This window comes from Phyllobates terribilis, unplaced genomic scaffold (genome assembly GCF_046119375.1).
Source record: "Phyllobates terribilis strain yellow unplaced genomic scaffold, ASM4611937v1 Scaffold_9__5_contigs__length_417890890, whole genome shotgun sequence".
In the NCBI taxonomy this organism is placed as follows: domain Eukaryota; kingdom Metazoa; phylum Chordata; class Amphibia; order Anura; family Dendrobatidae; genus Phyllobates; species Phyllobates terribilis.
The window spans coordinates 196,211,003-196,232,462 of record NW_027362769.1 but is presented as its reverse complement, the minus strand read 5'-3'; the positions used below and the strand labels follow the sequence as shown (position 1 = coordinate 196,232,462).

The 21,460-nt window shown below is 50.1% G+C and overlaps 1 protein-coding gene across 1 annotated transcript in view; it reads right to left on the bottom strand.

Annotated features, from left to right (window-relative positions):
- The window catches only part of DPP10 (dipeptidyl peptidase like 10), a 685,122-nt gene that overhangs the window by 444,504 nt on the left and 219,158 nt on the right, over positions 1–21,460 (bottom strand). Inside the window, exons 12-14 of the mRNA XM_073646140.1 lie at positions 18,400–18,521; positions 6,108–6,155; positions 1,232–1,330 (exon numbers count right to left, since the gene is read on the bottom strand). Of these exons, the coding sequence (XP_073502241.1) occupies positions 1,232–1,330; positions 6,108–6,155; positions 18,400–18,521 (269 nt within the window). The remainder of the gene's footprint in view (positions 1–1,231; positions 1,331–6,107; positions 6,156–18,399; positions 18,522–21,460) is intronic.

Here is a 21,460-nt window from a genome sequence, read left to right as displayed (position 1 = left end):
TGGTTTTTTACTATGCAGCACCTGTACTCGCCCCAGATTTGATTGGCTCGATGCCCTTTATTACGGAGGGCTCGTTCCTTCATTAATCACCCCTGATGAAGCTATTGTGAAGTGCGCATTGGTTGTGGGTGAGTGAGCGGTGACGATATTACTCTAGATTCATGGATTGCTTATATGCTTAAAGCTGAGGGATGGCACCAATCATGGATGTAGGTTTAATCCACAAATACACTGATTTATGATTATGGTGATTATATACTCACTTTGAGTGCACACATATACCGTATATTGTCTTCTCTCTACCTATCTCACTTACAGTATATATAGTACTGGGCCGTCTCTGTCGTTGGATTCTTATAATATTTGTTTTTGTCTTTTATTCAATAAAATTGACATCTTTTTAAGCAATGTGGAGGTATTTTGGTCCTGGCATTTTTTCTTCGTTGGATGTATTTATAGGTAATAATGCCCTCTAGGACACGTGTGTATGTGTGTATATATATACATATATACATACATACATATACTCATATATATACCAGGGATTCGTTGCAATTTTTTTATAAATATAAACTGCACCCATGCCTAATAGACCGCACCCCTGCCTAATAGACCGCACCCCTGCCTAATAGACCGCACCCCTGCCTAATAGACCGCACCCATGCCTAATAGACCGCACCCCTGCCTAATAGACCGCACCCCCGCCTAATAGACCGCACCCCTGCCTAATAGACCGCACCCCTGCCTAATAGACCGCACCCCTGCCTAATAGACCGCACCCCTGCCTAATAGACCGCACCCCTGCCTAATAGACCGCACCCCTGCCTAATAGACCGCACCCATGCCTAATAGACCGCACCCCTGCCTAATAGACCGCACCCCCCACCTAATAGACCGCACCCCTGCCTAATAGACCGCACCCCTGCCTAATAGACCGCACCCCTGCCTAATAGACCGCACCCCTGCCTAATAGACCGCACCCCTGCCTAATAGACCGCACCCATGCCTAATAGACCGCACCCCTGCCTAATAGACCGCACCCCCGCCTAATAGACCGCACCCCTGCCTAATAGACCGCACCCCTGCCTAATAGACCGCACCCCTGCCTAATAGACCGCACCCATGCCTAATAGACCGCACCCCTGCCTAATAGACCGCACCCCTGCCTAATAGACCCTACTCCCAACTAATAAATCCCACTTCTGCCTAATAAACCCGGCCTCGTCATTACCATAGTCCTCAATGGGAACCATTTTTACTTCACTTCTGAAGATTTCCTTCTGTGACACGACTTCTTGTAGAACAGCATTGTCTTCAAGGATATAAAAGTCTGCAGCAAAGAAAAAACATCAGGACTCAGACCCCGGTCCAACCGACAACCCTACCCGGACCCCCTGTATACTGATAATATATCCCAGCCGAGACCTCTGCCCCGGACCCCCTGTATACTGATAATATACCCCAGCTGAGACCCCTGCCCCGGACCCCCTGTATACTGATAATATACCCCAGCCGAGACCCCAGCCCCGGACCCCCTGTATACTGATAATATATCCCAGCCGAGACCTCTGCCCCGGACCCCCTGTATACTGATAATATACCCCAGCCGAGACCCCTGCCCCGGACCCCCTGTATACTGATAATATACCCCAGCCGAGACCTCAGCCCCGGACCCCCTGTATACTGAAAATATACCCCAGCTGAGACCCCTGCCCCGGACCCCCTGTATACTGAAAATATACCCCAGTTGAGACCCCTGCCCCGGACCCCCTGCATACTGATAATATACCCCAGCCGAGACCCCTGCCCCGGACCCCCTGTATACTGAAAATATACCCCAGCCGAGACCCCTGCCCCGGACCCCCTGTATACTGATAATATACGCCAGCTGAGACCTCAGCCCCGGACCCCCTGTATACTGAAAATATACCCCAGCTGAGACCCCTGCCCCGGACCCCCTGTATACTGAAAATATACCCCAGCTGAGACCCCTGCCCCGGACCCCCTGTATACTGATAATATACCCCAGCCGAGACCCCTGCCCCGGACCCCCTGTATACTGAAAATATACCCCAGCCGAGACCTCTGTCCCGGACCCCCTGTATACTGAAAATATACCCCAGCTGAGACCCCTGCCCCGGACCCCCTGTATACTGATAATATACCCCAGCCGAGACCCCTGCCCCGGACCCCCTATATACTGATAATATACCCCAGCCGAGACCTCAGCCCCGGACCCCCTGTATACTGAAAATATACCCCAGCTGAGACCCCTGCCCCGGACCCCCTGTATACTGAAAATAAACCCCAGTTGAGACCCCTGCCCCGGACCCCCTGCATACTGATAATATACCCCAGCCGAGACCCCTGCCCCGGACCCCCTGTATACTGAAAATATACCCCAGCCGAGACCCCTGCCCCGGACCCCCTGTATACTGATAATATACGCCAGCTGAGACCTCAGCCCCGGACCCCCTGTATACTGAAAATATACCCCAGCTGAGACCCCTGCCCCGGACCCCCTGTATACTGAAAATATACCCCAGCTGAGACCCCTGCCCCGGACCCCCTGTATACTGATAATATACCCCAGCCGAGACCCCTGCCCCGGACCCCCTGTATACTGAAAATATACCCCAGCCGAGACCTCTGTCCCGGACCCCCTGTATACTGAAAATATACCCCAGCTGAGACCCCTGCCCCAGACCCCCTGTATACTGATAATATACCCCAGCCGAGACCCCTGCCCCGGACCCCCTATATACTGATAATATACCCCAGCCGAGACCTCAGCCCCGGACCCCCTGTATACTGAAAATATACCCCAGCTGAGACCCCTGCCCCGGACCCCCTGTATACTGAAAATATACCCCAGCTGAGACCTCTGCCCCTGACCTCCTGTATACTGATAATATACCCCAGCCGAGACCCCTGCTCCGGACCCCCTGTATACTGATAATATACCCCAGCCGAGACCCCTGCTCCGAACCCCCTGTATACTGAAAATATACCCCAGCCGAGACCTCTGCCCCGGACCCCCTGTATAGTGAAAATATACCCCAGCTGAGACCTCTGCCCCGGACCTCCTGTATACTGAAAATATACCCCAGCTGAGACCCCTGCCCCGGACCCCCTGTATACTGAAAATATACCCTAGCTGAGACCCCTGCCCCGGACCCCATGTATACTGATAATATACCCCAGCAGAGACCCCTGCCCCGGACCCCCTGTATACTGAAAATATAGCCCAGCTGAGACCTCTACCCCGGACCCCCTGTATACTGAAAATATACCCCAGCTGAGACCCCTGCCCCGGACCCCCTGTATACTGAAAATATACCCCAGCTGAGACCCCTGCCCCGGACCCCCTGTATACTGAAAATATACCCCAGCTGAGACCCCTGCCCCGGACCCCCTATATACTGATAATATACCCCAGCCAAGACCCCTGCCCCAGACCCCCTGTATACTGAAAATATACCCCAGCCGAGACCTCTGCCCCGGACCCCCTGTATACTGAAAATATACGCCAGCTGAGACCCCTGCCCCGAACCCCCTGTATATTGATAATATACCCCAGCCGAGACCTCAGCCCCGGACCCCCTGTATACTGATAATATACCCCAGCCGAGACCCCAGCCCTGGACGCCCTGTATACTGATAATATACCCCAGCCGAGACCTCTGTCCCGGACCCCCTGTATATTGATAATATACCCCAGCCGAGACCCCAGCCCCGGACCCCCTGTATACTGATAATATACCCCAGCCGAGACCTCTGCCCCGGACCCCCTGTATACTGATAATATACCCCAGCCGAGATCTGTGCCCCGGACCCCCTGTATACTGATAATATACCCCTGCCGAGACCCCAGCCCTGGACGCCCTGTATACTGATAATATACCCCAGCCGAGATCTCTGCCCCGGACCCCCTGTATACTGATAATATACCCCAGCCGAGACCCCTGCTCCGGACCCCCTGTATACTGAAAATATACCCCAGCCGAGACCTCTGCCCCGGACCCCCTGTATAGTGAAAATATACCCCAGCTGAGACCTCTGCCCCGGACCTCCTGTATACTGAAAATATACCCCAGCTGAGACCCCTGCCCCGGACCCCCTGTATACTGAAAATATACCCTAGCTGAGACCTCTGCCCCGGACCCCATGTATACTGATAATATACCCCAGCAGAGACCCCTGCCCCGGACCCCCTGTATACTGAAAATATAGCCCAGCTGAGACCTCTACCCCGGACCCCCTGTATACTGAAAATATACCCCAGCTGAGACCCCTGCCCCGGACCCCCTGTATACTGAAAATATACCCCAGCTGAGACCCCTGCCCCGGACCCCCTGTATACTGAAAATATACCCCAGCTGAGACCCCTGCCCCGGACCCCCTATATACTGATAATATACCCCAGTCAAGACCCCTGCCCCAAACCCCCTGTATACTGAAAATATACCCCAGCCGAGACCTCTGCCCCGGACCCCCTGTATACTGAAAATATACGCCAGCTGAGACCCCTGCCCCGAACCCCCTGTATATTGATAATATACCCCAGCCGAGACCTCAGCCCCGGACCCCCTGTATACTGATAATATACCCCAGCCGAGACCCCAGCCCTGGACGCCCTGTATACTGATAATATACCCCAGCCGAGACCTCTGTCCCGGACCCCCTGTATATTGATAATATACCCCAGCCGAGACCCCAGCCCCGGACCCCCTGTATACTGATAATATACCCCAGCCGAGACCTCTGCCCCGGACCCCCTGTATACTGATAATATACCCCAGCCGAGATCTGTGCCCCGGACCCCCTGTATACTGATAATATACCCCTGCCGAGACCCCAGCCCTGGACGCCCTGTATACTGATAATATACCCCAGCCGAGATCTCTGCCCCGGACCCCCTGTATACTGAAAATATACCCCTGCTGAGATCTCTGCCCGGACCCCCTGTATACTGATAATATACCTCAGCCAAGATCTCTGCCCCGGACCCCCTGTATACTGATAATATGCCCCAGCCGAGACCCCAGCCCTAGACGCCCTGTATACTGATAATATACCCCAGCCGAGACCTCAGCCCCGGACCCCCTGTATACTGGTAATATGCCCCAGCCGAGACCCCAGCCCCGGACCCCCTGTATACTGATAATATACCCCAGCCGAGACCCCTGCCCCGAACCCCCTGTATACTGATAATATACCCCAGCTGAGACCTCAGCCCCGGACCCCCTGTATACTGATAATATGCCCCAGCCGAGACCCCAGCCCTAGACGCCCTGTATACTGATAATATACCCCAGCCGAGATCTCTGCCCCGGACCCCCTGTATACTGATAATATACCCCTGCCGAGACCCCAGCCCTGGACGCCCTGTATACTGATAATATACCCCAGCCGAGACCCCTGCCCCAGACCCCCTGTATACTGATAATATACCTCAGCCGAGATCTCTGCCCCGGACCCCCTGTATACTGATAATATACCCCAGCCGAGACCCCTGCCCCGGACCCCCTATATACTGATAATATACCCCAGCCGAGACCTCAGCCCCGGACCCCCTGTATACTGAAAATATACCCCAGCTGAGACTTCTGCCCCGGACCCCCTGTATACTGATAATATGCCCCAGCCGAGACCCCAGCCCTAGACGCCCTGTATACTGATAATATACCCCAGCCGAGATCTCTGCCCCGGACCCCCTGTATACTGGATAATATACCCCTGCCGAGACCCCAGCCCTGGACGCCCTGTATACTGATAATATACCCCAGCCGAGACCCCTGCCCCGGACCCCCTGTATACTGATAATATACCTCAGCCGAGATCTCTGCCCCGGACCCCCTGTATACTGATAATATACCCCAGCCGAGACCCCTGCCCCGGACCCCCTATATACTGATAATATACCCCAGCCGAGACCTCAGCCCCGGACCCCCTGTATACTGAAAATATACCCCAGCTGAGACTTCTGCCCCGGACCCCCTGTATACTGATAATATACCCCAGCCGAGACCCCTGCCCCGGACCCCCTGTATATTGATAATATATCGTCTAGGAATTGCAGGGTACATGATGAGGATGACACTGACCTGAGGGGTGACTTGTGTTGTGGACACTGAATACATGAACCCCCCGACCTGTCAGAGGAAAACATGTCAGAACCAGTCACTCATCATTCGCAGCGGACTGGTATACAATCCTTAACCTGCAAAACACGTCTGACCGCTGAGGCCCCAACTACACCAGCCGGGATAAATAGTCCTCCCCCGATGACACCAGCCGGGATAAATAGCCCTCCCCCGATTACACCAGCCGGGATAAATAGCCCTCCCCCGATGACACCAGCCGGGATGAATAGCCCTCCCCCGATGACACCAGCCGGGATAAATAGCCCTCCCCCGATGACACCAGCCGGGATAAATAGTCCTCCCCCGATGACACCAGCCGGGATAAATAGCCCTCCCCCGATGACACCAGCCGGGATAAATAGCCCTCCCCCGATTACACCAGCTGGGATGAATAGTCCTCCCCTGATGACACCAGCCGGGATAAATAGCCCTCCCCCGATGACACCAGCCGGGATAAATAGTCCTCCCCCGATGACACCAGCCGGGATAAATAGCCCTCCCCCGATGACACCAGCCGGGATAAATAGTCCTCCCCCGATGACACCAGCCGGGATAAATAGCCCTCCCCCGATGACACCAGCCGGGATGAATAGTCCTCCCCCGATGACACCAGCCGGGATAAATAGCCCTCCCCGATGACACCAGCCGGGATAAATAGCCCTCCCCCGATGACACCAGCCGGGATAAATAGTCCTCCCCCGATGACACCAGCCGGGATGAATAGTCCTCCCCCGATGACACCAGCCGGGATAAATAGCCCTCCCCCGATGACACCAGCCGGGATGAATAGTCCTCCCCCGATGACACCAGCCGGGATAAATAGCCCTCCCCCGATGACACCAGCCGGGATAAATAGCCCTCCCCCGATGACACCAGCCGGGATAAATAGTCCTCCCCCGATGACACCAGCCGGGATGAATAGTCCTCCCCCGATGACACCAGCCAGGATAAATAGCCCTCCCCCGATGACACCAGTCGGGATAAATAGTCCTCCTCCGATGACACCAGCCGGGATAAATAGCCCTCCCCCGATGACACCAGCCGGGATAAATAGCCCTCCCCCGATGACACCAGCCGGGATAAATAGCCCTCCCCCGATGACACCAGCCAGGATAAATAGCCCTCCCCCGATGACACCAGCCGGGATAAATAGCCCTCCCCCGATGACACCAGCCGGGATGAATAGTCCTCCCCCGATGACACCAGCCGGGATGAATAGTCCTCCCCCGATGACACCAGCCGGGATAAATAGCCCTCCCCCGATGACACCAGCCGGGATAAATAGCCCTCCCCCGATGACACCAGCCGGGATAAATAGTCCTCCTCCGATGACACCAGCCGGGATACATAGCCCTCCCCCGATGACACCAGCCGGGATAAATAGCCCTCCCCCGATTACACCAGCGGGGATGAATAGTCCTCCCCCGATGACACCAGCCGGGATGAATAGCCCTCCCCCGATGACACCAGCCGGGATAAATAGCCCTCCCCCGATGACACCAGCCGGGATGAATAGTCCTTCCCCGATTACACCAGCTGGGATGAATAGCCCTCCCCCGATGACACCAGCCGGGATGAATAGTCCTCCCCCGATGACACCAGCCGGGATGAATAGTCCTCCCCCGATGACACCAGCCGGGATAAATAGCCCTCCCCTGATGACACCAGCCGGGATAAATAGCCCTCCCCCGATGACACCAGCCGGGATAAATAGCCCCACTCCCCAATAATACTACCGGTATGAATAATACTTTTTGGGATAAGGTCATACCCCCGACAGACAGCCCTATACTAGGTATAAATGAAAATCAAGAAATATTATAACACATGCAGACAGTGTATAGCGGGATGTAACACACAACCACAAGTGTACAGGGGCATGTAGTATAGAGGGTGCGACCGGGCTCGTGCAAGGCCACAATTCCCTTCCTGATAGCTTGGCTGATTTCTTTAGACTTTCCCATGATGCTACACAAAGAAGCAGTGTGTTTCAGGTGTGCATTAAAATACATTCACAGATGTGTCTCTAACTCAGATGTTGCCATAAAACAGAAGCCTCCAAACACCTGACATCATCATATGGGCCGTCCAGAATTGTGTAAAGACAAAGTAATCTTACTGTATGGAAACTTCTGACTCTGCAGTAAGTAATAAAAATGCCTCAAACCTTCTCTCTCTCTCATTATTCTGGTGGTAATTGACCTAAACGGGAAAGGCTTATTCTGATTACATCTCAGATATTGAGAAAAACATGGAGATGAGTCTTTATATATAGGGGATGGAAACTTCTGCTTTGACTTGTACGTCTTCAGACACATTCAGCTGAAGTGCAGCGTGCGGACTCTGCGGCTCCCTGCATTGCAATACACGCCGCTGGCCACTGATGTTGGCGTGCCAGGCATTGGCATTACATGACACTGATGTTGGCGTGCCAGGCATTGGCATTACATGACACTGATGTTGGGGTGCTAGGCATTGGCATTACATGACACTGATGTTGGGGTGCTAGGCATTGGCATTACATGACACTGATGTTGGCGTGCCAGGCTTTGGCATTACATGACACTGATGTTGGCGTGCCAGGCATTGGCATTACATGACACTGATGTTGGCGTGCCAGGCATTGGCATTACATGACACTGATGTTGGCGTGCTAGGCATTGGCATTACATGACACTGATGTTGGCGTGCTAGGCATTGGCATTACATGACACTGATGTCTGGTGTCGCCATAGCAGGAGCGCAGAGGAGGTCGCACATCGAGGGACTGGAGGTAGGTGAGTAGGATACTTGTTTTATTATACAGAGGCAGAACGGGAAACATATCAAGAAATGACCCAGAAATAAGGACATATATACCAGGAAGGACCCAGGATGGGGGCATACAGTGGCATACGAAAGTATTCACCCCCTCAGCTTTTTACCTATTTTGTCACATTACAACCTGCTTGTAAATATTTTTGAATCCAATTTGTGTGTAATACATCAGCACTAAGTTGGTGAAGTGAGAAAAATATCGACATGAATTCAAATTTATGGGATCAAATAACTAAAAATTGGCAAGTGCATATGTATTCACCCCTTTTGTGAAGAAGTATATACACTTTACCTTTTATGAAAGGACACAGAGGCTGCAACACCATTAACAAGAGGCACCACTAACCAAACAGCACCATGAAGTCAAGAAGATCTTCTCCAAACAAGTCAGAGACAAAGTTGTTGAGAAGTACAAATCAGGGTTGGGTTATCAAATAATCTCTCAATATATGATGATCCCCCGGAGCTCCATCAAATCCATTATCATCTGATGAAAAGAACACGGTACCACAACATACCTGCCAAGAGAGGGCGCTCTCCAAAACCCTCAGCCCGGGCAAGGAGGGCATTAATCAGAGAGGCAGCGCAGAGGTCAAAAGGTAACCCTGAAGGAACTGCAGACACTGGAGTATCAGTCCACATGACCAAAATAAGCCGTACACTCTATAGAGGTGGCCTTTATGGAAGAGTGGGCAGAAAAAAGCCTTTACTTACACAGAAATTCTAAGGTTTGTTTTGCGTTTGACATAAGACATGTGGGAGACTCCCCAAATGTATGAAATGTATGGAGGAAGGTGCTGGGGTCAGATGAAATCAAAATTGAACTTTTTGGCCACAAAGATAAATGCTATGTCTGACGCCAAACCAACACAGCTCATCACCCCAAGAACACCCTCCCCACAGTTAAAAATGGTGGTGGCAGCATCATGCTGTGGGGATGTTTTTTGGGAGCAGGAACAGGGAAAATGGTCCGAGTCGAGGAGAAGATGGATGGTGTGAAATACAGGGATAATCTGGAGCAAAACCTGTTTCAGTCTGTCAGTGATTTGAGAGGGGGACGGAGATTCATCTACCAACAAGACAATGACCCAAAGCAAACTGCTAAAGCAACACTCGAGTGGTTTAAGGAGAAACGTGTAAATTTTTTGGAGTGGCCGACTCACAGCCCAGACTTTAATCCAGTTGAGAAACTGTGGTCAGACTTGAAGATCGCTGTTGACCAGAGGAAACATCTAAGTTGAAGGAGCTGGAGCAGTTTTGCCTTAAGGAATAGGTAAAAATCCCAGTGGAAGATGTGGAAAGCTCCTCCTTATCCAAAGCGATCTGAGGCTGTAATTGCCACAAAAGGAGGATCTACAAAGTAGTGACTTTAGGGGGGTGCACAGTTATGCACACTGAACTTTTCAGTTATTTTGTCCTATTTGTTGTTTGCTTCAGAATAAAAAAGAAAACCAAATGTTCACAGTCGTCGGCAAGTTGTTTACATGAACTGATGCAAACCCTCAAAAATAAAAAGTGAAATTCTAAAACACGAAAAATGGCAAAGAGGATGAATACTTTCACAAGCAACTGTATTTACCAGGAAGGGGGTGTATACTGGGATGAGGCCCAAGATTGGGGACTTTACTACATAATGGGGGACCAACATTAAGAGGGGTGCGCAGGTCCAAATTTTGCACAGGGGCCCATCAGACTCTAGGTACGCCATTGTTTGTATAGCTGTATAGAACATGAGAGGAGAACATCATATGTGCAGATTATGTGGATAAACTCCTCAACTTGGAAATTACATCCCCAAGAAGGAGAAGTGGTGGATGATGGAGATCACCGGACAGAGATGTCATCGATCTGCACATGGTGGAAACAAGGACACAGCATTATTACAACCTCTGGATTCTACAGTCTGGAGTCTGAGCCACGTGCAGAAATCCCGGCACCTCCGGCCTCGGCTGCTGTCACTGAGGTCATTAATGGTCGTCTGAGGAAGGTTCTGCCGCTGAATGTACAAATCATCAGGATCCGCTGCTGGCAGCTCCTGTGTAATCACCAACCAATGACGTCCCCGATGTGCTCGATGGAGACAAGTCTGGAGACTCTGCAGCTCCTGTGTAATCACTGACTAATGACGTCCCCGATGTGCTCGATGGAGACAAGTCCGGAGACGCTGCTGGCAGCTCCTGTGTAATCACCAACCAATGACGTACCCGATGTGCTCGATGGAGACAAGTCCGGAGACGCTGCCGGCAGCTCCTGTGTGATCACTGACCAATGACATCCCCGATGTGCTCGATGGAGACAAGTCTGGAGACTCTGCAGTTCCTGTGTAATCACTGACCAATGACATCCCCGATGTGCTCGATGGAGACAAATCTGGAGACTCTGCAGCTCCTGTGTAATCACTGACCAATGACATCCCTGATGTACTCGATGGAGACAAGTCTGGAGACTCTGCAGCTCCTCTGTAATCACCAACCAATGACATCCCCGATGTGCTCGATGGAGACAAGTCTGGAGACTCTGCAGTTCCTGTGTAATCACTGACCAATGACGTCCCCGATGTGCTCGATGGAGACAAGTCTAGAGACGCTGCCGGCAGCTCCTGTGTAATCACCGACCATTGACTTCACCAATATAGTTGATGGAGAGAAGTCTGAAGATGCTTCTGGCAGCTCCTGTGTGATCACCGACCAATGAAGTCACCGATGTGCTCGATGGAGACAATTCGGGATCCGCTTGCATCGTGCCTGTTGCTTCTCTACATTGGGATTCCCCACCTGTTACCTGCCTGCCGTTTATCCGGACTTTCATCTGTGTGCAAGGACCCGCTCTGCATCCAGCTGCAGTTCAGCCTGCTCCCTGCAAGGAGCCTGGTCCGGGCTCAGGATCTCGTGGACTGTGCGTCTCTGGACCTGGGACATCTATCGGTTTGTACTGACATCACATCCGTTTCCAGAGACTGTGTACTGATCGCTTATTGCCTATACCCGCCTGCTATAATATATACCTGCCTGCTATAATACATCCTGTTAATACGATATATCGTGTTTGTCTTCACTCCGACCCACGCTATCGATCTCCATAAGTATAAAGTATATAGCTGACAGAATACACAAGCCTCAAAAGAATGGAGTTCGCTGGGTCAGATACTGTGGAGGTGCGTCTAAAGAAAGTATGCACATATATCACAGGACTTCATGGGGACCTGCAGGCTACTAAAACAAAACTAGCGGCATTAGAGACTCAAATCTATCATAATGCTAATGTGGCCGACTCGTCCAACTCCGGCTCCGGCGTCTCCTAAACTCCCGCCATTCAGGTTTGGTGGAGAAAGAGAAAAATTCCGCGGGTTTTTAAATCAGTGTCAACTGTATTTTTCTACACAGGCAGCTCACTTCCCACCTGAGCGAAAGTATTAACCATGATAATGCTGTTAACTAACAAAGCTCTTGCCTGGGCAAATCCCCTGATTGAAGCCGATGATGTGTGTTTAAATTCACTGAAAGACTTTATTGCTGCAATGGGTCAATTGTTTGGTGACCCCAATCGGAGTGCCACAGCAGAAGCCGCACTACTGACACTCCAACAGGGAAAGCGCTCTGTCGTAGAATATGCAATGGAGTTTCGGAGGTGGGTGCTGAACACTACGTGGTGCGATTCGGCAAGACATGCAGTGTTTAGGAGGGGTTTATCCGCTGCAATTAAGGATGAGCTGGCACGAGGGCAGTCACCTGTTGCCCTGGGAGACTTTATCAACCATTGTGTTCGGATAGATGTTCGTCTCACAGAACATCGGCAAGAGAGATGGGCAGATGCTAATCATAACAACTTGCTATCCTTTTCTCCTCCCTCCAGAGAAACTCAGAATAAGTCCTCTCTTCAGGTGGAGTCGGAACCTATGCAGGTGGATGCAATTCAAAGGACTCGCCCTGACGCACGCAAGGAACATCGTTTCAGAGAACATTTATGCTTCTATTGCGGAAAATCTGGTCACTATATTTCAAATTGTCCCAGTAAAATTCGCAGGACTACGGCTGCAGTGATCGAATACGACGTCTCAGACGAAGCCTCAGTAATTTCTCATCAAATTCCTCCTCGGAATAAAGAAACCGACCAGGATTACGATTTCTCCGACTGTGCTTCAGAAACATCTTCACCCGTGAATGCAGCCGTTCTTTCAGTAGGCTCCACTACTTCGGCCTCGGAGAGCTCAAAGAAAAATTCACACTGCTACATTCCTCTCAAGATAAAGATTCAGTCCGACTGGGTTACTAGCTCTGCTATGGTTGACTCTGGAGCCAGTGGGAATTTCATGGACATCGCATTCGCTTAAAAACACGGTATACGTCCACAGAGGAGAATCGCACCGGTATTAATGGAGACCGTGGATGGGTCCCCGTTAGCATCCGGGCCTGTTTACCTTTAAACAGCAACACTGAAGGTTCGTATGGGGGCGGACCATGCAGAAAGACTGTCGTTTTGGCTGATCTCTTCTCCCCACTTTCCTGTAATCTTAGGCTTACCGTGGCTACAATTACAAAACCCTACTATCAACTGGGCAACAAAGGAATTGCAGTTTCCAGAACGGCAGATGTCTTCCAGGGAATCAGCTTTAATCGGGTCAGCATGTGTAAGTGATCTAAAACTACCAATGGAACATCAAGATTTTGCAGATGTATGTGATAAAAAGAACGCGGACAAGCTGCCACCACACCGGCAGTATGATTGCCCCATAGAACTCTTACCTGGCGCCGCGATTCCGTTCGGTAGCATTTATCCTTTGGCCGGACCTGAACTAAAAGCTCTCAAAGAGTATATCGATGAGAATTTAACTAAGGGGTTTATACGACCATCTTCCTCTCCAGCCGGTGCCCCAATCTTCTTCGTGAAAAAGAAGGACGGCTCACTTCGACCATGTATTGATTATCATGAGCTCAACAAAATTACGGTCAGAAATTCTTATCCACTTCCACTAATTCCTGAATTATTTCAGAGGATACGACATGCCAAAATCTTCACAAAATTAGACCTTCGTGGAGCATACAATTTAGTACTGATTCGCCCTGGTGACGAATGGAAAACAGCTTTCCGGTCACGTTACAGACATTTTGAGTATTACAGACATTTTGAGTATCTTGTTATGCCTTTCGGACTTCGTAACGCACCGACTACTTGTCAACACTTGGCAAACGATATATTTAGAGACATACTCGATATTTTTGTTGTGGTTTATTTGGATAACATTTTAATTTTGTCCAGCAACTTCGAGGATCATCAGCGGCATGTGAGAATGGTGTTGGATCGTCTACGGCAAAATCAGTTGTACATCAAGTTGGAGAAATGCGAGTTTCACGAGTCGGAAATTCAATTTTTGGGGTATGTTATTTCTCTCCAGGGTCTCAGCATGGATACAAGCAAGACTCAAGCCATTCAGGAGTGGCCAATTCCCAACACACTAAAGGAGGTGCAACGATTTATTGGATTCGCCAATTTCTACAGACGGTTCATTAAAAATTTCTCGGAGATTGTCTCACCCACTACCCAACTGACACGGAAAAAGACGCCGTTGGTCTGGTCGCCACAAGCGCAGACAGCATTTGACAGGTTGAAGTCTAAATTCACGTCTGCTCCCATTCTCATACATCCGGACCCGGATCGGGCCTTCATAGTGGAAGTGGATGCCTCGGACTGTGCTATAGGGGCTATACTTTCGCAGTGAACAGGTGAGAAATCTGTTGCATCCCTGAGCTTTTCTTTCACAGAAGTTATCACCTGCAGAAAGGAACTACGACTTTGGAAACAAAGAATTGTTGGCCATTATAACGGCATTCAAAGAATGGAGACACTTGCTACAGGGGGCATCCCAACAAATTGTCGTACTTATGGACCATCGTAACCATGAATTCATGAGGTCGGCAAGGTGTCTAAAACCCAGACAGGCTCGGTGGAATCTTTTTCTTAATCAGTTTGATTTTGTTATCTCCTACAGGCCGGGTTCTCGTAATGGGAAAGCAGATGCATTATCCAGAATTCATTCGGTTGATATAAACCCGGCTGCACCTCCAAGAACCATACTCTCGGAAGACAACTTTATAGGTCTGTTACACAATCAAGATCTATTAACGGCTATCAGGGAGGCGTACGCTGCAGACCCGTTCCTGATTCAACCGTCCAGCCAGGTAAATCTAACCTTGAAAAATAGACTTTGGTTCCAGGGACAACGCCTGTATATTCCGGAAACGGTTACATTAAGGGTGCTAAAATTAATGCATGACTCTAAGATCGCTGGTCATAGAGGAGTTCAGAAGACTCAGGAATTCTTGTCTCGCTTCTTCTGGTGGCCAACTTATCGGAAAGACGTTCAGCATTACGTCTCATCTTGTGAGGTATGTGCAAGATCAAAGGTTCCTCGCTCCTCACCTACCGGACTGTTGCAGCCCCTTTCTATTCCATCCCATCCCTGGGGGTCTATATTTCAATGGATTTTATTGTAGAGTTGCCTATGTCAAAAGGAAAGAACACTATCCTAGTAGTATGAATACAACAGGAGAAACAGAGTTCATATAGGCATAAAAACAGTATAGCTTTATTAGATGCAAGATAATAAAAAGGCCACAACAGTGGCGACACCAAGTAAATCAGATTACAAAAATACAGTACATGGTAACATTTGTATAAAGTATATGTAGCAAAAGCCCCCCCAAAAAGAAAGAAGGGAGTGGTAAGCGGAGGGCATATGGAATACACCATAAGTAAAGGGTATCCGCACAAGTGTGCTGGTATGCATCAAGTGTCAAGAAAAAATTCCAAATACCGCTTACCAGTCACTAATATGGGAGAGCTCCATTTTGGCCACTTGGTGCACTAAGTTCACCCTGTTCTTGGTCTACCTGTCACCTTTCTTCTGCTGGCCCTCCCATATTAGTGACTGGTAAGCGGTATTTGGAATTTTTTCTTGACACTTGATGCATACCAGCACACTTGTGCGGATACCCTTTACTTATGGTGTATTCCATATGCCCTCCGCTTACCACTCCCTTCTTTCTTTTTGGGGGGGCTTTTGCTACATATACTTTATACAAATGTTACCATGTACTGTATTTTTGTAATCTGATTTACTTGGTGTCGCCACTGTTGTGGCCTTTTTATTATCTTGCATCTAATAAAGCTATACTGTTTTTATGCCTATATGAACTCTGTTTCTCCTGTTGTATTCATATTTAATACTGAGTAGGCTTGTGGCCATTAGAAGCTATGTATTTTCTAGCTGTCTTCTCGCCACGACTCTAAAAGATGAAGGCCGTTCTGTGTATAACTATCCTAGTAGTAGTTGACCGCTTAACCAAGGCTGCTCATTTCATTCCCTGTACTGGCTTACCAAAAGCGAAACAGACAGCGGATCTTAGGTTTTTCGCCTACATGGAGTTCCTGATGAAGTGATATCAGATCGAGGGGTCCAATTTACTTCAAGATTTTGGCGAAGCTTTTGTGCTGCTCTGGACATTAAGGTAAATCTGTCATCTGCTTTTCATCCGCAGTCTAACGGCCAAACGGAATGGACAAACCAGACATTGGAGCAGTATCTGCGTTGTTACGTGTGTCATTTGCAGGATGATTGGGTAAACTTACTTCCGTTGGCCGAATTCACGTATAATAATTCACAGAGTGCGTCCACCAAACAGTCTCCGTTCTTTGCTAACAAGGGGTATCATCCCAGCATTCTTCCACGGTTTCCAATAGATACATCCGTACCCGCAGTAGCCGATCGGATTACGCTTCTTCAACAGAATCAAGAGGTCTTAAAAGAAACGCTGGCCACAGCTCAAGAAGATATAAGAAGGCGGCAGATAGGTTCCGCAAGCCAGCACCAACATACAAGATAGGAGACATGGTTTGGCTTTCAACAAAGAACTTAAAACTAAGAACTCCAACGTCTAAATTGGGGCAGAAGTATATTGGGCCATACAAAATCGGCAAATTGGTAAGCCCTGTAGCCTGCCAACTCAAGTTGCCAAAATCCTTGAAAGTACACCCTGTTTTTCATGTCTCTCTGCTCAAACTGGTAGTACCAAATCCTTTTCCCAGACGTATATCTGCTCCACCCGATCCAGTTCTTATTGATGGGCAAGAGGAATTCATCGTGGAGGGGTTCATCGATTCTCGGATTCATAGAGGAAGGCTCCAGTACCTGGTGAAATGGCAAGGCTATCCATCGGAGGAGAATTCTTGGGAACCTCGGGAGAACATCCACGCTACTCGTTTGATTGAACTGTTCCACAGCAGATACCCCAACAAACCGGCTCCAAGGTTGTCTGGAGGACACCCTTTAAGGGGGGAGTAATGTAAGGATCTGAATCATGTATCTGTTCTGTCCGGTTTTTGCCCTTATCCAAAATGGAGCCGCATGTACCTGTGCTGCCCTTATCCAAGATGGAGCTGCATGTACTTGTTCTGTTTGGTTCTGCCCTTATCCAAAATGGAGTTGACAGCCTCGGGGGCCATCTTGTTTCCTGTCTGATATCTCCTGCTTCCTGTGTGCTATATATATAAAGAGACTCCGGCCAACTATACTTTGCTTGTGTATCTTGTATCTTACCTGCTGCCAAGCTTGAAGGACTTGCATCGTGCCTGTTGCTTCTCTACATTGGGATTCCCCACCTGTTACCTGCCTGCCGTTTATCCGGACTTTAATCTGTGTGCACAGACCCGCTCTGCATCCAGCTGCAGTTCAGCCTGCTCCCTGCAAGGAGCCTGGTCCGGGCTCAGGATCTCGTGGACTGTGCGTCTCTGGACCTGGGACATCTATCGGTTTGTACTGACATCACATCCGTTTCCAGAGACTGTGTACTGATCGCTTATTGCCTATACCCACCTGCTATAATATATACCTGCCTGCTATAATACATCCTGTTAATAAGATATATCGTGTTTGTCTTCACTCCGACCCACGCTATCGATCTCCATAAGTATAAAGTATATAGCTGACAATCCCGGGAGCAGGACCGGTGAGATGTTCCCTCCTGAACCCTCTTCATAGAGTTGCCCACATGGTCTCCAAATGGAAAGGTATTGAACAATGGAGGCTGGAATGGAGGTCTGTCTTTTTTGGTGACGAGTCCTGCTTTTTATCAGGAATTGGTCTGGAGACCAAGAATTAGTTATATTGACCCTTCCACTTTTCACTGCGAGGAAAGTTTTAATTAGGAGGAAATATGATTTTTCTGAACTTTGGGGGTGTCCTATGGTCCAGAAGAAACAGTAACTACATAGTGAGCAATGCACAATGCAGGGAGTGAACGCAGTAAAGCATTTCCCATCATGTCCTCCGGGCATCCCAGCACCCTCAGTACTCTGGAGTATACTCTAAGTATGCATTATAGGAGTAAAGGACAATATATACTCCCGGGGGATGCCGTTCTGTGAAGAATTGGGGTCTTACCTTTACAATGCAGCAGGAAGAAATGGTTGAATGGACTGAACTTTGCACTGAAGTAAGTGCACTGGTCGCTGACAACTCCACACGAAAGGCACTGACGGCTCAGTAACCCGGAGGTGAACACACTGAAACAATACCAACAATGAGCAAGGCCTATGTTACCCTGGGTACCCCCACAATGAAAACAGGGACCCCAAATCAATGGTGTCAACGGGGCTGTAGTGGGATGAGATTGCGGCTCACCCCCGGTCTGCGGCATGAAGGCCCCGGTGCACAAGCAGAAGTGAAGATCCGGCTCTCGCATAAAACACAACTCTTCATGGCAATGAATAAAAGCTCGGGCATTGTAGACTCACCATAGAGGGAAAGATGGAGGGAGGAAGGCGGAAGAGAAGACACCAAGCTCTTACCTATACTGAGGGCCCCGACTGAGGACGTACCGAGAAACCCATCACCCCGTATACAGGTCACCTCTACAGTCATACCCATCACCCCGTATACAGGTCACCTCTACAGTCATACCCATCACCCCGTATACAGGTCACCTCTACAGTCATACCCATCACCCCGTGTAAAGGTCACCTCTACAGTCATACCCATCACCCCGTGTACAGGTCACCTCTACAGTCATACCCATCACCCCGTGTACAGGTCACCTCTACAGTCATACCCATCACCCCGTGTACAGGTCACCTCTACAGTCATACCCATCACCCCGTGTACAGGTCACCTCTACAGTCATACCCATCACCCCGTGTACAGGACACCTCTACAGTCATACCCATCACCCCGTGTACAGGTCACCTCTACAGTCATACCCATCACCCCGTGTACAGGTCACCTCTACAGTCATACCCATCACCCCGTATACAGGTCACCTCTACAGTCATACCCATCACCCCGTGTAAAGGTCACGTCTACAGTCATACCCATCACCCCGTGTACAGGTCACCTCTACAGTCATACCCATCACCCCGTGTACAGGTCACCTCTACAGTCATACCCATCACCCCGTGTACAGGTCACCTCTACAGTCATACCCATCACCCCATGTACAGGTCACCTCTACAGTCATACCCATCACCCCGTGCACAGGTCACCTCTACAGTCATACCCATCACCCCGTGTACAGGTCACCTCTACAGTCATACCCATCACCCGTGCACAGGTCTCCTCTACAGTCATACCCATCACCCCGTGCACAGGTCACCTCTACAGTCATACCCATCACCCCGTGTACAGGTCACCTTTACAGTCATACCCATCACCCCGTATAAAGGTCACCTCTACAGTCATACCCATCACCCCGTATACAGGTCACCTCTACAGTCATACCCATCACCCTGTATACAGGTCACCCATAGAGTCATACCCATCACCCCATGTACAGGTCACCTCTACAGTCATACCCATCACCCCGTATACAGGTCACCTCTACAGTCATACCCATCACCCCGTGTACAGGTCACCTCTACAGTCATACCCATCTCCTCATATACAGGTCACCTCTACAGTCATACCCATCACCCCGTGTACAGGTCACCTCTACAGCCATACCCATCACCCCGTATACAGGTCACCTCTAGAATCATACCCATCACCCCGTGTACAGGTCACCTCTACAGTCATACCCATCACCCCGTGTACAGGTCACCTCTACAGTCATACCCATCACCCCGTGTACAGGTCACCTCTACAGTCAAACCCATCACCCCGTGTACAGGTCACCTCTACAGTCATACCCATCACCCCGTATACAGGTCACCTCTACAGTCATACCCATCATCCCGTGTACAGGTCACCTCTACAGCCATACCCATCACCCCGTGTACAGGTCACCTCTACAGTCATACCCATCACTCCGTGTACAGGTCACCTCTTCAGTGATACCCATCACCTCATATACAGGTCACCTCTACAGTCATACCCATCACTCCGTGTACAGGTCACCTCTACAGTCATACCCAACACCCCGTGTACAGGTCACCTCTACAGTCATACCCATCACTCCGTGTACAGGTCACCTCTACAGTGATACCCATCACCCTGTATACAGGTCACCTCTACAGTCATACCCATCACCGCGTGTACAGGTCACCTCTACAGTCATATCCATCACCTCGCGTACAGGTCACCTCTACAGTCATACCCATCACCCCGTATACAGGTCACCTCTACAGTCATACCCATCACCTCGTATACAGGTCACCTCTACAGTCATACCCATCACCCCGTGTACAGGTCACCTCTACAGTCATACCCATCACTCCGTGTACAGGTCATCTCTACAGTCATACCCGTCACCCCGTGTACAGGTCACCTCTACAGTCATACCTGTCACCCCGTGTACAGGTCACCTCTACAGTCATACCCTTCACCCCGTATACAGGTCACCCCTACAGTCATACCCATCACCCCGTGTACAGGTCACCTCTACAGTCATACCGATCACCCCGTGTACAGGTCACCTCTACAGTCATACCCATCACCCCGTGTTCAGGTCACCTCTACAGTCATACCCATCACCCCGTGTACAGGTCACCTCTATAGTCATACCCATCACCCCGTGTACAGGTCACCTCCACAGTGATACCCATCACTCCGTGTACAGGTCACCTCTACAGTCATACCCATCACCCCGTATACAGGTCACCTCTACAGTCATACCCATCACCCCGTATACAGGTCACCTCTACAGTCATACCCATCACCCCGTGTACAGGTCACCTCTACAGTCGTACCCATCACCCAGTATACAGGTCACCTCTACAGTGATACCCATCACTCCGTGTACAGGTCACCTCTACAGTGATACCCATCACTCCGTGTACAGGTCACCTCTATAGTCATACCCATCACCCCGTATACAGGTCACCTCTACAGTGATACCCATCACTCCGTGTACAGGTCACCTCTATAGTCATACCCATCACCCCGTATACAGGTCACCTCTACAGTGATACCCATCACCCCGTATACAGGTCACCTCTACAGTTATACCCATCACCGCGTGTACAGGTCACCTCTACAGTCATACCCATCACCCCGTGTACAGGTCACCTCT